The sequence below is a fragment of the Haliotis rufescens genome, unplaced genomic scaffold, assembly GCF_023055435.1.
Source record: "Haliotis rufescens isolate VD_foot unplaced genomic scaffold, xgHalRufe1.0.p SCAF_2, whole genome shotgun sequence".
Taxonomy (NCBI): domain Eukaryota; kingdom Metazoa; phylum Mollusca; class Gastropoda; order Lepetellida; family Haliotidae; genus Haliotis; species Haliotis rufescens.
In genome coordinates this window covers 30,568,479-30,586,505 of record NW_025963890.1, presented here as the reverse complement: position 1 = coordinate 30,586,505, position 18,027 = coordinate 30,568,479, and the positions used below count along the sequence as shown (strand labels likewise).

At 40.1% G+C, this 18,027-nt stretch overlaps 1 protein-coding gene across 4 annotated transcripts in view; it reads right to left on the bottom strand.

Annotated features, from left to right (window-relative positions):
* The window catches only part of LOC124118581 (plasminogen receptor (KT)-like), a 94,887-nt gene that overhangs the window by 62,366 nt on the left and 14,494 nt on the right, over positions 1 to 18,027 (bottom strand). For 2 of the 4 annotated variants that reach the window (XM_046480765.2, XM_046480768.2), the window contains exons 2-3: positions 6,920 to 7,054; positions 10 to 140 (exon numbers count right to left, since the gene is read on the bottom strand). In XM_046480765.2, coding sequence (XP_046336721.1) covers positions 10 to 140; positions 6,920 to 7,000 — 212 coding nt within the window. In that variant the 5' untranslated portion in view covers positions 7,001 to 7,054. Of the gene's footprint in view, positions 1 to 9; positions 141 to 6,919; positions 7,055 to 16,843; positions 16,936 to 18,027 lie in introns of all 4 variants that reach the window. The other 2 variants (XM_046480766.2, XM_046480767.2) reach the window with 2 other exon arrangements.

Sequence of the window (18,027 nt, the reverse complement as noted above, 5' to 3'; positions counted from 1 at the left end):
TATACAAACCCTGCAATCATTCCGAGAGAGGCCAGTGTGTAGAAGGAACCAAACCACACAAAAATGTCCCGTGTTCTTGCGATCTGCATGGCCATCATCCGCTCTCGCATTTGGTTCTGCATCTGTATTTGGCGCTCCATCTACAGCAGATTAATGAAGGGACTGGTAAAATATGATACATGAGATGGGTTGAAGAGGCATGGAGAAACCAAAGGCATGGAGAAAACAGATCACATCACTGAACTTTCCTGAATGCACCAATAAATGTACCATGCAAAACTTTTTGAACTTAGATACACAGTAACCCCTGTATGTATTATCAACCATTTGAAATTGGTGACAATTTGACTGGACTAACCAGTCTATGCATAGTCCAATCAAAATCACTTAAGGCCAGCATGCGGGTATAAAAGAGGGAGGAGAGGTGTCGTCCCAGTATGGCACCAACTGTCTTTGGACGAAGAGCAGAACAACATTCAACATGTTCAAATACAATTTGTGGAACTATTACAAACCTAATAGGTACCTAATATTTCATGATAATAATTTTCTGGTCCCTGCACAAGGGTCATAGGAATGCATACTGTCTAAAAGAATGGTACAGATAGTGGAATAAGTCTGCATTTAGATACAATTCTAAAATTTGCAATCCAAATTTGAATGTCTCTCCCGTCAGTCAGATAGCCATATGGCGGCGAGTTTCCAAAACAACTTGTCTGTGGATGGAAGGGACAGTCTCATTCATGGTTTCACATGACATTCTCCCTGTAGATGACAGAAAGTCACTGTTCTTTATTTAGCGGTATGCGGTTGAATGGCTTGGCTTGGACAGGGGTGGTAACTGCGGGTGGATGGTATGAGATGGGCAAAGCATAAACCTCCACCATAGAGGCCAATACAACCGTGTCAGAGCTCTCCAAAAATAGGTATTTTTGCTTAACTACTTAAATGACCTTGACACCGTGACCTTGGTGACCTTGACCTTGGGAAAGGTTTTTGGTCTCGCTACCCGTTCCAGGGGTCAAAACGGCTAAAATGCCTATTATTAGGGCTCCAGCCTGAAGGCTGTAGAGCCCTATTGTAATCGTTATGTTTATTATTATTCCGCCGTTTTTTGTACCAGACCTACAAATACAACTAGTGGCCAGAATGGCTCCAAAAATGACAGCAACATCGGCACAAACGTGACGCAGATACCAGCAAAAACCCAAGGCCATAGGCCCAATGGCTAAGGGTAGATAACTCATCAAAGTTTCAACTTCAGCAGCAATAATCTTCGAAACTAATTGCCCAATGACTTCATGATTTGCCATGTGGCAGCGCAATCAGATGCCCATCATTTTGTACTGCAGGACCATGGTAGCTACAACACACCGTTTGGCAGCCATATTGGATTTAAAGGTTTTGGCACCTTTTTTTACCATTTTTCTCAGTACTTGTCTCTCAAAATCTGCTCAGCTCAAACTACCAGCTCAAAAACTTCCAAACTTTCCATACTTTGTGTCCAAGTACCATACTACCAACTTCCGAGAAAACATACTTATGTCAAAAGTGTTTTCCTGATACCTTATGTCCTGGCAAATCCAGACCACCAAACCGTTTGACTGTAGCTCAATGGACAACAAACCTAGAGCGTGTTAAAAAGGGAACTTGTCATATGGCAGAACTCTAAACATTAATATCTCGGCCAATACTGGGCCCATTTCGCCCAAATTTCGTGTGTGTATGTAGACTGGGCTTGTCCATCGCATTGAAGGCTACGAAGAGAAAAATGAAACAGTATTCATCTATAACAACATATTTCAACCTATTGTACCTCACCAGATCATCGAATAACTGTCTGACTATGCACTCTTTAGTATTGAAATATGCAGTTCGATATTGAAATGCATTCACAAAATCCCAAGTCCAACATACACCAAACTGTGATCTGACTCTGCAAATATCATTTTGTGGGGGAAACAATGATATTTTATGACACTTCAAACTTGTTCAGTAAAGACACTGAAAGAAGCTTGCTTTCTCTTGACGCTATACGCTATAGTATTGTCAGTAAACCTGTAGTATAGGTTTGTGGATTTCATAAACAACTATGTAGGCTTTGTGTATAATTTGCAGTGAACCGCGATTGTGTTTATCCGCTGTTGAGTACCGGGATCAGTTGTCAGTGTTAGTGAGATACAGTGTACATACTGCTGGTGAAGAACGCAAGAAGAAACGGACTATAGAAATCTATTTTAGAAGCAGTGAAAGAAGCTGCAGTAAGATTTCGGAATAAGCCCTGTTTATAGCATTTCAATCTACTCATAACACTGACTAAGAACGGCTTTCTCCAATAGGCATATTTTTTTCTTGAATTAGTCCCGACCCGGTGATGTCTGTGGTGTGATGTTGTGAAAGTCAGAAAGTTGTATTCTCGCCAGTAATGCAAGGTTGTGCACTGACTGACCCCATTGGCCAATACACACCTAGAAGATATAATGTATCTGCTTCCCTAATATCAATGGGGATGTGTAAATTGGGCCCACTGGTGCGTGAGTCACGGTAACCGTATAACGAGACGGCGATAGGCTTCAGCGCGGCAACTGGCACTGCATTGTTTCCCAGGTCGAGTCTGGTGGACAACGCAAGCAGAAACGGACTATAGAAATATATTTTCGGTGAAGCTCGTATCTTCAATGGTTCTGCATGGAAAACATTGCAACTTGTATTACTAATCAACATCATATTTGTGTTCTCGGATGCATGTGGAAGCTGAAGCAGCTTGGCAGTTCTATTTAATCCTAGCTATAGAAACATGCGCATGCATCGTGGAGAAACGGACTATAGAAATCATGGGCGCGCATTTTGTCATTTGTGACCAACTCGAGTTATTCGAATGGCATTCTGTTTGATGTGGCTATCTTGGAACGTGGTATTCTCAACAAGGCGACAAGGTGATTTTCTCGCGCGCGAGTGATGTAGCTTGATGATGTGATGTCATATCTGCGTTACAGTAATTGGCGAGAATTCACAATACACAATGTCAATAGTGAAGCACCATGAAATAAACCAAGAATTGCATATGCATGTGTCAATTTGTGTCAGTTTGCCTTTGACCTATGTGGATAGGTCAGTCCAGTGCATATTGGAGCTTGAGCCACGGTAAGGGTATAGTGAGACAGCGGAAGCGCTATAGCGGGTTAATGAAGTTGCTGGTAGCGGTTTCATCGGAAAGCCACGTGTGGGGTCCTACAGTCAAAACATGACCCTACATCACGCCTCCATAGAACACCTCCTTCATAAATCATTGAGGTGAGTTTGTGACTGAAAGTTTCATATCGCTGTACTCTCCGAATATTTTCCTATCTTTTCACGTACGTGTCATAACTTCAGGTAATGTGTTCACTTCATGTTTCCACGGAAGTGATTTCTATAGACTGTTTCTTTATGGATTTTCCAGTTGTGTGTAAAACGCATAACAGAACCAGAGAGACAGCATTAATGTTTTCGGCTGGATCTAATGCAGTATTTCCATGTATAAATAGTTTACCCATTTCAACAATACACAGATCACCAATGTCGGATGTGTTTATGAATCTCATAGAGATCCTTTCTAAAACTAAAACAATGTCCATCCCATTTTATAATGATTGCAGCATCTAATTCTGAATGAAGTATTTAGTGATAAGCTGATTAGGTCCAAAAGCTGTATTACCTTTTAAGTTTATTTGTGGCCCCTTGGATGATTCAGTTTTGTAAGATAGTATATGCTTTAATATGTTAGCTTTGGCTTTACAAGTAGTGAACATAATAAGGTCAAGATAGTAATAGCTGTCAATATTTTCGAGACAGTGTGGACCTTGAGTTTAACGAGAAGACAAAGTCATCAATAGCCCCGCCATTTTCAATATATGCATAAAATCACAACAAAGTATATATACTCAACAACAAACGTTCCTGTGACAGCAATATTTTAGTGTATTTTTCAAACAAGTAAAGTTTGTTTTTCAATGTTGTGTATATTCACTACTATATGAACAAAGTTCTAATGTGCCCAGTGGCGGGGGATAGTGATAACTGTTTTCATTTGATTTATCTTTTTTATTTGGAACTAAAAACTATCTCATTATTTCCCTCCAAACAAAATGTAAATATACGCAACAACAAAAGTTCCTGTGACACCAATATTTTAGTGTATTTTCAAACAAGCAAAGTTTGGTTTTCAATATTGTAGTACATGTATGGAATCAAGTCACAAAAACGCAACTGCTACAGAAAAGCATCCATTCCATGCAAAAGTTTACTTTTATGCAAGCCCCATGCATTTCACTACCAAAGAATGGGTATAAAAACATGTGCGTTAACGGGATTCCAGATGCATTGTTTAGCATCGTCCTGACAACAACCACTCAGAAAAATAACAAAATTACCCAACATTACGAAATGCCATGCCTGTCCGAAAATGAGCGTCTGCGAGCCATTGTTATGCTTGAATCAGGATCGAGTCAATGTGATGTTGCAAGACAATTTAACATCCACAGAAACACCATTTGGTGTTTATGGCAACGCTGGCAACAAAAGAATGCAGTCAGAGACCATCCTCGGGGTGGCAGGCCACGCTTAACCAATAATCAACAAGACAACTGGATTCGAACAACACATCTACGAAATCGATTCCAGCCAGCAACAGTGACTGCAAGAAGCATCCCTGGCCTTTGATGAATATCTTCACAAACCGTACATCGTTGCCTCAGATGTGCAGGGATTGTCGCCAGAAGACCCGCCAGACCTTCCATTTGGACAGGAAACCACCGTCAAGCACACTTTCAGTGGTGAATGTTATCCCCTGGCCAGCTCGCTCCCCTGATCCTTCACCAATCGAGTACATGTGGGATAAGATCGATCGGCGACTTCGACGTCAACCACGTGTTCCACAGACACTCCAGGAACTTCAAAACATGCTCGAGCAGATATGGACAGATATCCCACAGGACTATGTGCGATGCCCGGTCCATTCCATGAGATGAAGATGTGTTGCTTGCATCACACCCAGAGGTGGACACACATGCTATTGATTTGTAAATTGACATTTTGGCATGTTCATGTTTTTTTTATGAAATCACGCATTTTCCGAAGTCAGTATGGAAAATTAAACCATTTGAATACTTACAGGAGTCTTTTACCTGTTGCAAACCAAAATTGTTTCAGATTTGGTAAAAAACATAACTTTGCATTAAATCTTATTCAATGTCACGGAAACTTTTGTTGTTCAGTATATATAAACAACCAACAAACAAAAATCCAATGACGCGGGTTTGAAATGTACTTTTCAATACATTTATTTGCATTTGATAGCAATGTTACATATAATATTTGCAAAATCCTCCATTCTTATTCCATGACAAAATATAATATATAAACAGTGCCTGAACTTATATATGTGGCTTTGTTTGCTCATCATGACTGTATAGTAAAATTTACAAACAAACCCTGTTTGTTGTTTGAAAATGCTATCATCTCAAAAAGGCATATTTATTTCTTTACATAATACATGACAACGTGACGTCTGTTCTGTGATTCTGTGTCCTATTCCCTGGTGAACTGGTGCTTTACCAATTTCACTAGCGGCAGAGAGACATACTTATCTATAGAAAGCATGTTCATACAATATGTCAACATGCTGATTTGGCTATGTCCGAAGGTGCATCGATGGTATGGCCCCATGGACAAATAAACTTTGAACATATTGTGTATAACCACCCCAACCCTGCTTCACCCGGCACTGACAAGGACCAGCCAGCCACTGTAACACTATAGCCAGACAGCAGTAACGCTATATCGCGGTGATTGACCTACTTGTACCAGTCAATGCATTCAGTAAACTGCATTGTTCATCAGGTCTTTTGTTTGCGTTTGACCCCATCGCCTTTCTCGGTTAATACAAACTGTGAACACATGATCCATAACCACCTAAATACTAATTGCTTCAATGGGCACTCAGGATAGATGATATGTATAAGAGTGTACAGTAGTGCATATATCCTTCCCGATACCGGAAGTGACTTATGAGTCAACTGGGATAATTGTCTTAAAAGTAATCACCTTGAGCCATTAAAAACTCATTTTCATTGGTTTAGTTCTCTGTATAACCAAAGTGAGATAATGTGAAATGCACTTCCATGAATGTAAACAAGCAACAGCAATTATATTTGATATCTTTTGGAGCCCGCATCGTTGCTTGCAACTATATTTTCCACTTGATTTTCATCGTTTCCATACCGCGAAGCTTGCTCGTTTTGGTTCAAAAGCATATGGTTTTGCGATTTCTTGAAGGGTCAAGGGAACTTCTTCGGACCAGGCAATGTATCGGATGCCATGTTGTCTCACAATAAACTGGTACTTGATATCTTTTGCGTTGTGACAAGATAGGGACCCAGTCAAATTGGCACCAATTACGGCATAATCTAAGGGGGATAACTCAGGCCTGTTAAGCTCGGAAAGGCAGGCCTCAAAACGGCATAACATTTTCACATTGACTGTGAGCTTCCTACTTTCAAGGTGAGAAAAATGAGTGTATATTTTCAAACACTGATACTAACTAATTCTAAAATTGTGTTTTGTTTAAAATAAGAAAGAAAGTGATTTTTTTCGTGTACACTTCCCCTTTAAGGAGTAATGCAGGATAAGTTAAAAAATTTGGTTATTTGGAAAGTTCACCCGACAACGACCTACCATGAAGGTGTCCTCAGATCTTAACGCAGAGGTATTGTATTGGTATAAAAGATTACATTTGAATGAGATCGGTCCATGACAAGGATAAAATATAGTAGACAGCACCATGCCCCTGGATCAGCAATGACTACTGACATCACCTGAATCAATGATGATTTCAACACATACATATGCTATATCTTGATATTTTCAACACTGACATCACCTGAATCACTGATGTTTTCAACATAAACTCCTGCTGCTTCTTGAGATTCTCGTCCATAGTTTTCCCCAGCAAAATGCCCATCTTGTCTAATTGCTGCCTGTGAAGTCTTGACTCAAATTAATTTATATCTTCAATCTGGAAAGAAAACATTTGCAATAATCAAAATCTTTTTTGGTTAATTTGCAAATAAAAAGCAATATAATCATAGAAATTCTGTCACTGCTACTATGAGGGACAACTGTTAGATGTTTTGTTATGATGATGATGATAATTATAATGTAATTAATAATTTTTATATTTCATTGGTCCGTTTTGGCGAAATTGGTGGGTGCCGGAGCATCCTTGGGTGTTCATAACTTATTTCTGTGCTCTTTCATATTCGAATCCTGAAATGGTTTGCTTGTACCAATACCATAAAAATTAAGGAATTGCTTGCAGCATACCACCGTACTGAAATGGGGTGTGTAGGAGTGTCCCAGGATGTTCTAAACCCATTTCAGACCTCGACCATTTTCAAATCCTCAAATGGTTTGCTTGTACCTACGTCATCAAAGATTTAGCACTGGTTGTGACATATCACTGCTACGACATTGGCATGTTTTGGAGCATCCCAGGGTATTCTGAGCACATTTCTGACCTCAACCATGTTTAAATCCTAACATGGTTTACTTTTACCAAAGCCGTCAAAAGATAGAACAGCCAAAATAGCCAAAATTTTAACATTTTGACCAGTTATCACTGTGGGCCCTTATTGTGTATTTAAACAGTAATGGCCACGAATTGTCTTCAGATAACACCCGTTTTTGTGCAGGTGAATCGATCAAAATCCTGTGCACAGCACTATTGTGGCAAAAGTGTTTTTTCACGTGCAACTGTTCACGTGGCCATAATACAGCACGTTTTCAGCCACTTGTTAGCAGTCATTAGCAAAAAAAGAAAAACACAAGAAAACAAAAGTCTTTACGGCCATTTGTCATGCCACGCCTTTCAAATGTGCAACGTGAACGTGCCATCGGCATGTTGCAGACGGGAACGTCTGTAGCTGAAGTTGCAAGGACGATGGGTTGTAGTCGACGGACTGTTTATGATTTACAGACATGTCTACAGCAAACTGGTACCACCACTGATCGCTCTAGGCCAGGTCGACCACGTGTGACATCACATGCAGAGGATCGTCAGATTGTCTTACGTCACCTCCGTAACCGATTTTTGACGGCTACATCAACCAGAAATGAACTGTTTAGGGGTAGACTGAGTGCGCAAACAGTCTGAGAACTGCTCACCTTCAAGCACAACGGCCATACTGCGGGCCAATTCTGACTCAATTACACAGACGTCAACGTCAATTGTGGGCACAGCGACACTTACGATGGACCCAGAGGAATTGGAATCAAGTCGTCTTCAGTGATGAATCCCGATTTAATCTTCGATTTGCTGATGGTAGGGCGAGGGTGTGGAGTGAGTATGGTTTTATGCCGCTTTTAGCAGTATTCCAGCAATATCACGGCGGGGGTCACCAGAAATGGGCTTCACACATTGTACCCATGTCGGGAATCAACCCAGGTCTTCGGCGTGATGAGCGAACGCTTTAACCACTAGGCTACCCGACCGCCCGCGAGGGTGTGGAGGCGCCGTCATGAACGTTACGCCCAGAGTTGTGTACAGGAAGTTGACAGATTTCAAGTCGGAAGTGTCATGGTGTGGGGTGCTTTCTGTGGCAATGCACGTTCCAGGCTTCTTGTCATCCGTGGCAACCTCAACGCTGCTGCTTACTGCGACAAGGTACTGGCACCAGAACATCTGCCTTTTATGGCAGCACATGGACCCGGTTTGATCTTCCAACACGATAATGCCAGACCCCACACAGCAATTTTGACATGGAATTTCCTTCAGAATGCGGGAGTCAACATCATGGACTGGCCGTCAAGGTCTCCCGACCTCAATCCCATCGAACACATCTGGGATGCTCTTGGCAGAAGTCTGCGCACTCTCCAGAACCAACCACAGAATTTGCAAGATCTTGGCACCATTTTGCAGCAACAATGGCGTCGTCTTCCCAATCATGTGTTCATAAGCATCACAAGGTCCATGCGGAGGCGTTGTGTGGCAGTTGTCAACGCACATGGTGGCCATACACGCTACTGAACCTGTGTGCCATCTGATTCTCTTGCTTGGGACTTATGATTTAAACTGTTGATGTTATTACCGAATACCGTAGGTGCTTGGAACAAATTATGGTTACCACCGTTATTAAAATCCTTCTTTGGACATTAATGATTAAAGATTACCTTCTCTGATACATTTGTCCGTTGTATATCATATATGGGATTACTTTTAAAAATGTGAAGTTTTTAATTAGACTCAGTATACATGGCGGAAGCAGACAGCCGGAGGTTCCCAGAAATCCCTGCTAAGGGAGCAGTTATTATGCTTAAGTGGAAATCGCGGGGAGTGGCTTATTGTTTTAAACTGTTACTCTATGACACAAATGGACAATATAATTACAATAATAATCTAGACGATCCCACTCTGCATACACACACAAAATGTGGTCGAAATCGGACCAGTAGTTTCCGAGATACAAGTGTTCAGAGGTCTGCTGTATGGCAATTTCGTGGCTGGGGTCAAATAGTCTGGGAGAAAAATAAGCGTAGCTCCCATGTCCATTGAGCTACACTCAAATGGATTAGCGTTCTGAGGGAGATAATCTTACCTAGAACTTCATTCTCAGAATTTTGAAATCAAATATTACCACTAAGCGGTGTTACTTTTAGCATGCTACCAAGAACAAAAAACGAGGTACATATGTGAAACTAACTTCATGCAAACTTTCAATAGTTTCTTTAAAGAACCTTACAAGATACACATAATTTGGTCGAAATCGGACCAGTAGTTTCTGAGATACAAGTGTTCAGAGGTCTGATGTATTGCAGTTTGTGGCAGGATGTCAAATAGTCTGGGAGAAAAAAGAGTGTAGCTCCCTTGTCCATTGAGCTACAGTCAAACGGATTAGTGTTCTGACTTCGCCAGGACTCCGGGTTATTGTTGCATTGCTTAGACAAAGTGCTGAACCTGTTTCCATGAACCTGAACCATGTTCGAATCCCCAAATGGTTTGGTTGTACCGACGCCATCAAAAGTAAGGAAACGCTTGCGAAACATCGCCCCTACGACACTGACGTGTCCCAGAACGTCCCGGGATGTTCTACACCCATTTCACACGCCGTCCATGTTCGAAGCCGCATATGGTTGGCTTGTACCAATGCCATCAAAAGTAAGAAACCGCAAGTCAGGGAGCCTGACCACCCAATCCCGATAATCGCCTCTCAAGACAAGCATGGGTTGCTAAAGACCAATTCTAACCCTCATCTTCAAGGGTAGTCGACAGTCAAAGGGAGATAATCCTAACTACCTAGATTTACGAGTGCTTCATTCAGCATTTGCACTCAAATCTGTTTTTAAATATTACAACCAAGCATTGTTACTTTTAGCATACAGCCAAGCACAAAAAATGAGGTTCATATGACTAAGTAACTTAATGTAAAGTCTCAGTTGTTTCTGTGAAGAACCTAACAAGATATGATCTTTAAAGTAAAATGTCTGTGAAAAAAATGATCAAAATCAAAATCCAATATGACCTCAACTAAAAAAGATATAAAAAAACAGCTATTTAAGTTTTGATTTGTTGTGTATGGAGACAATTCTCAGAAAGTTTGGAAGCATTTCATGTGGTGGATTCAGAGTCATATGCTTTTGAAGACATTTACCTGAAAAAAAACGTGAAAACATTGAATTCAATATGGCTGCCAAACCACGTGACCAAAGGCCAAAGTTAAAGAACAAAAAATGTCAAGCACCTAAAGCAGCAGACACATGACAGTTTTGAAAGTAATCGGACAAGCGGTTGGGGAGGAATAGGGCACCATACATCTTAAAAAAAATTATTTGTTTTTTGGTTATCTGCCCTTGGTCTTTGGGCCTACGGCCTTGGGATTTTTTAGGTATCTGCTTCAGGACATTGGGAATCTTGGTGCCAATTTTGAAGAGATTCTGAGCTGTACTTCTTGAGTTATGATTGGAACAAAAAACGCCAGAATAATAATAAATAATAGATATAGCTACGGGCAGCGATGTCAGGCTCTATGATTTTTAGAAGCACTGAGTCATTCAGTTTTAGCCTACTTGAATCCACTTTATAATACAGTGAATAAGAGTATTGTATAATGTAATTTAATAATTTGATATTTCACAGACTTCTTTGATAGGCATTTAGAAGTTGGAGTACTAAGTAAGGATAAGAATTTATGGATGAACAACTTCTTTATTACAATTAAGAGTGATGTTTCGGTGTAGGTTCTAACACCGTTATCAAGCAAGTGATATACAGAGTGTGGTTGACAAGTATCTATAGAAGTAGGAGGCAATGTTTATACAGAAGAGTAGATATTGTTATACTGGAGTAGTGAAGCCTGTTATGTACACACAAGGGTAGTGATGACAATCGTCGATGAAGTCAGTGGCATAAACAAAGGATGATGCCAGTAATATAAACAACGGGATTATGGCTGATTGGGGTCTTTGATGAGTTGATGGTACACCGGGGGGTATCAAAATCAAAATTAAATATGGCCCAAACTAATTACTATCCCATCAAATACATCAATGTTTGATGTGTTATGTACGGAGACAAATCTCAGAAAGTTTGGTAGCATTTCATGTGGTGGATTCAGAGTCGTATGCTTTTGAAGACCTGTGTATCCAAAACACACTATGAAAACCCTGAATCCAATATGGCTGCCAAAGCACGTGGCCAATGGCCAAAGTTAAAGAACAAAAGATGTCAAGCACCTAAAGCAGGCACATGTAGTGTGTGAAAGTAATCGGACTAGCAGTTTCCGAGTAACAGGGCAAAATACATCTCATGCCAATAAGTCATTTAGTTCCAGTCAACTTGAATCCACTTTATAAATGCAGTGCACATGAGTATCCTATAGTGTAATTTATTACTTAATATGTCCTTAGACCCTTTTGACAAAATTGGCGGGAGCCAGAGCATTCTTTGGTCTTCTGAACCCATTCCAGTCCTTGTCAGGGGTTGAAAAATTATTAAAAATGTTACTTGACCAAGGGCAAGTATGACCAACATTCTCACTTGCCCTATTTTAAAATGTACTAGCCCAAAATCAAACTAATAAATTCAGTAAAATGTTACTGCTGCAGAACTGAGAATAAGAGATACACCTGTCCTCCTTGGATTTCTGTAATAAAAGATTAAAACTAACCCTTTTGTCTCATTTATTTACCATGTTTACTCTACATCTCATGTACACAGTCAGTGACAGTCTAATCAACACATTTGCTGCTGCATGGACCAAGCATTGGTACAGGCTCAGGTTTAGCCTCTTTCACTAAAGACAAGATATGCCTTGATCTTGGTGTGTTGTGAAGCCATTCCATAATGGCAGGTCTTGGATCAAAATCGGAAAGTTTCTTTGAACCATGTGTCATAATTGTCAGTGTATGACAAAGTGTCTTTTGGTTTAGAGCTGTTCTGTGGTGAGTTTTAACTAGGTTCATGCTTGAAAACATTCTCTCACAAATACACGTTCCTGGACTAACCACAAGCATGAGTTCAACAAGTTTACAGATATGTAAGAACTTGTCAGGTGTATTTTCAAGCAGCCGCTGGTATGTATCAAGAACTGGTCTGGTGCAGCCTTTCAGGTGCCCTTTTAGGTCAATAAATTCTTTTGACATTTGTTTTCTTTCCTCTCCTGAGAACAGTGCAGAGAAATGTTCCATCAGCTCAGACAGGTCGGTGCTACCATACACAGACAGGGGCTCTCTTTGAGTTGGCCATTCTGTGAAGTCAAACACAGAGAAGTGCTTGAGAGGCTTCTGTTTGAAGCATGAAAATCTCTTATCTAAGTAGGTGATGATGCCATCAACAAGTGATATGAGGAATGTATCATCTTTAAAGATGACACCATTTAGCTTCACACCATCAAAAGAGGATTTCTCATGGTTGTACATTTTTTAAAAGTATTCCATACTCTCCCCTGCTCCAACAGGATCAATTTTACAGTTAAGGAGCTTCATGACAAGACCTTCAATTGCTGAAGGGACTTCAATAATGAGAAGGCCTACCTTCTGGAAGACAAGAGATACCTCTGTGAGGATAGGAAGCTTAAGGATATCACAAAAGGATGCACATAGTCTTCACAAATGAAACTGTCTGCATTTTCCTCAGCCATCCCTGACAGCGGCCACACTTTCAAAGTGATTGAGTTTTGAGTGAAAGCTTATCTTCAGTGCTCTAACAGCTCGGATTTTGCTCGCAAGCCATCTCACCGGTTTCACATCAGACAGATTGGCAAGATCAGTATTGAATATGTCAGACACCAACTTGAGTTCCCTTCTCATTTTTGTACTATAATGGTAGAACTTGAAAACTTGTTTCAAGACATCTTCAAAATTTGACAGACTAGGAAGATGTTTGACAGCATCCAATACGGCCAGTTCAAGCTTATGTGCTACGTAATGCACTGGTACAACATGTTTTGCTTGTTTGCATATTTTTGCTGCTACACCACCTTTGCTGCCAAGCATGACTGAAGCACCATCAAAATTCACGGATACTAAAGTAGGACCACTTGCTTCTGTAGTACTCAACAGATCATCAAAACAAATGTCAACTGATTCAACAGCTTTTCTAATTCCACCAAGCACACCATCAGCATGACATTGTTCAGAGGTACTGTTCCTGCATGGAAGGATACTGGTTGGCCATAGCTTACATATCTCATAAAGACAGTTTCTTGTTCCAAACTTCTATCACTTAAAATTGTCACAAATCTGGCTTTCTTCAGTTCGGGAATAAAATTCCTTCTGGAGAGAACATGCAATGGCTTTGATAAACTCGCCTGCACCTGCAATGTTCCTATACTTGTTCCCAATGTCAACACCAACACAGTCAAGTAGGTCCAAATTAAACTCAAAATCACTGAGCGGTTTCCCCCGGTAAGCAACATGGAATGCAGTAATGAATAATTTTTCCAACTTCTGCATTGTCTGTTTGTCACTGTTTTGTAAGGCTTTCACAATAGGACTCACATTGTCAGTGCTACATGTGGGCCCAGACAAGGGCGTGGTCACATTGCAGCTGCCGCTGGTACTTGCTGTACTTCGACTTTGAGCGTCTCTCTCATATGACATACCCTCCAAATGTACATCTGATGTATCGTGACTTTTCAAATACTCAATTCTGAAATTTGATCATCCATGAATAAAAGTTCTCTTACGATTGCGAGTGTGTATGTTTGGGTACTTGGAACAAATGGAGCACTTCATGACTTTGGCTGTCATCATACGCAACCCAAGGAAACTGGTCTTTCCACCCAGTGATGAATGTTCGTTTTCGTTTACATTCGTCATACTTCTTATTCTTGGCCGATATACAACTTTCAGAATTTCCCTCTGCCTTCCTTTTAAGTTCGTCCCCACCGCCAAAGAAATTTAAAATAGACCGCTGAGACATGATCAGCCATGTGCGGTACTGGCAATAAAAAATTGTTATTGCAGATACCCCTCTGGGTGCTAATGAGGCAAAAGGAGGCTACTCTTTCCTTTACTAGCTTACTCATTTGAAACAAAAGACTGCAGGTTTACTTAGTGATCCCTCACTATTGCACTCTTCAATATAGCGCTAACTCGGTTATTGTGTGCGCTAACACATGGTTCCCAAAACTTATATACACTTTTAGTAAACTCAAGTCACTGACACAATGTCATTTTCCCATCGCAAAAACATTACCACCTGCACGCAACACCGGAAATACCAATCAACAAATTCCGCAATTAAATCCTATTATTACACTATCTGGTTATAAAAAAAAAACATGTTTGTTGTGTACCTTGACATATCTTTGTCGCATATTTTATTAATTTTATTCAAAATTTCATTCAATACAGTTTAGATCAATTTTGGCGAAACCATGCGTAAAGGGGTCGATAGATCGTACAACTCGCCGTTATTTACAGCAACCACGGTCAGGTTATCGCTATTGACGCCTGGAAATGAACTTTAGTTGACAACGAAAAGAAACATATATTAAATAAATGCAATACTTTCACTCGTTAAAAGTCACATTTGTTGTAAATTATATTTCATCAAAGCTAGGCCTAATGAAGCTTCTAAAGTCGGAAAATGTTTCAACCTCGTGTTACAATTTCCAAGAAATGTCAACTGTCTGTCATTCCATTTCCAAGAAGCATGTGCCATATATGGAAGTGTTACTACGATTTAACAATGAAACAAGCCTGGTTCTCGTTGACCTGCCTGACATCGAAATGTATTAATCCCATTGGTTGACTGTCGTAGCTGTATGCAAATTACATTGTCAGTCTGGGACACTAACAAAATATAAGCCAATCAAATACCGTAACATGACAACATGATTACATTTGCGTGAAACTTGACCCAGTTCATTTTGTGTGCTCTACTTCTAAATCTAAACCGACATCTAAACCTTACTTGGCACGGGCGTCGGGCAATGGTATTTTTCAACCCCTGCCTTGTTCATATTCGAATCCTCAAATGGTTTCTTTGTACCAATGCCATCAAAAGTAAGACGCTGCTACGTAATTGGAGTGTGCAGGGGTGTCCCAGGGCATAGAGCCCTAATAATAAATCGAACAATTACAATATGATAATATGATTATAATAACAATCTAGACGATCCAACTCTACATACACACACATAATTTGGTCGAAATCGGACCAGTAGTTTCCGAGATACAAGTGTTCAGAGGTCTGATGTATTGCAATTTGTGGCAGGATATCAAATAGTCCGGGAGAAAAAAGAGTGTAGCTCCCTTGTCCATTGAGCTACAGTCAAACGGATTAGTGTTCTGACTTCGCCAGGACTCTGGGTTATTGTTGCATTGCTTAGACAAAGTGCTGAACCTGTTTCCATGAACCTGAACCATGTTCGAATCCCCAAATGGTTTGGTTGTACCGACGCCATCAAAAGTAAGGAAACGCTTGCGAAACATCGCCCCTACGACACTGACGTGTCCCAGAACGTCCCGGGATGTTCTACACCCATTTCACACGCCATCCATGTTCGAAGCCGCATATGGTTGGCTTGTACCAATGCCGTCAAAAGTAAGAAACCGCAAGTCAGGGAGCAAGACCAACGTGCCAAAGCTAGTGGAATGTATAAACAAGTAATTTGATGAACTTGCCATGATTATGGACAAATACGGTTTCCATTCAAGACCAGAAGCAATTTATAACGTAGATGAGAAAGGAATCAACTAGTCCCATGTCAGACCAAAAATCCCTTTTCGTCAGATATGATTGATAACTCTATTTCAAACCAGATGCATTTATCCACGGATCACACAGAGAAGACAAGCAAGTACCAGCTACTGAACACGAACACAGCCCACGATCCAACTCTAATGTTGAGAAGGAAAATCTTGACACTAACTTTGACCAAACCCAATTCTTTGTTGACCAGCTTCCAATCATTGTGAAGAAACAAAGAAAACCACGCAGATCTATCCACAAGATTGTTAGCAGCAAAGCCATAATTGAACCAGAGATTGAAATTCAAGTTAAAACCTATGTTAAAAGTTCAACTTCTAAACAGTCCAACCAAGAAACGACCAGCAAAGTCACAAACATCAGCTAAAACATCTCAAAAGAAACCTAAAAGTACCACCAAGCTAGCAGCGGGACCATCCAGTGCTGTTAATCTATTTTACAAAAGTGACAGTGACGATTTGCTAATATCCAATGATGAAACATGTTGCATGTGTCATCACTTTCTGCCAACTGAACTGGTCCAATGCACATCACTGTTTATCATACAGTGGGGGCAGTTCATGTATCATAACTGTAACCACTAGGTACACTTACAGTATTTTTGTCCAGTGTGCATGCTTCAGACACATGACACATTTTATTGCCCTTGCAATGATCTGCCATGCAAACCATCGGAAAAGTAGGAACTGAAAGAGAACACAAATTACCTGAAAATAGCATACATACATGTACTTTATTAACAAGATTGTTTGGGAGTTCTCGAAATAGTGTATTGAATAACTATCCTTTATCTACCGACACATAAATGTTGGTAGGTAGAGAAAAAAATTATTATTACACACTACCGGAATTTGGATATGGTACATAGCGATACAATAATCTACTATGTAATCCACGAAATCAAGGTGAAGTCACATTTTGTGTGCACATGAATGGATGATGAATGCAAATGGCTTCAGTAAACAAACTTTTCAGTCACAAGTGGAATCTTTATAATTTTATTGGCGTTGAATAGATGAATTAAATGATCAGTGGGTATTCAAAATGAAATCTGACATTTAAATCATGAATTTGAGTGAACTTTCCTTACATCCAAGAATCAATGTTACGCGAGGCTATATATTCCTATTTCACTGAAACATGCTGCAACACAGATCACATGAATAATAAACAATCATAGTTCAGTCTTGATCATCGAGTTTGAAAGGAAGCACATACATGTACACAAAATCTGTTCCACTGTTGTGCATACTCAATCTCAGTTAAATGCATGAAATTCCTTAACACAACCAATAAATCTCTCAATATGGATATTTGATTGAGCAATATGAAGAGATCTATGCACTTCAGATGCACTCAAAACCTATAAATGCTGGAATTACAACTTCAGCTCCCAATTCTTTGACTTCAGTTTCAATATCAAACCCAGTTTCAATATCAAACCCCCTGTCAACCATAACCTCCCTCACTAAGCTCCTGAAAAATATCGGAGTCCTGTGTGATAAGTTTACCAAAAGCCCTCCCACCCCATGCCAAGAGATAAACTCATGCAACCATGAGGTGTCCTGCCCATCAGGAACTTTATGGTGTTGTTAGTCTTGTAGAAGCTGAAGTGTTCTCTTTAGCATTAACACTTGATTGAGTCTCAATGAATTCCTCAGTGCAGTCTGAAATTGTATGTGGAAGGTGCTTAAAACAATCTGAAATAGTACTATACTGAACAACAAAAGTTCCTGTGACATTGAATAAGATTTAATGCAAAGTTAGGTTTTTTACCA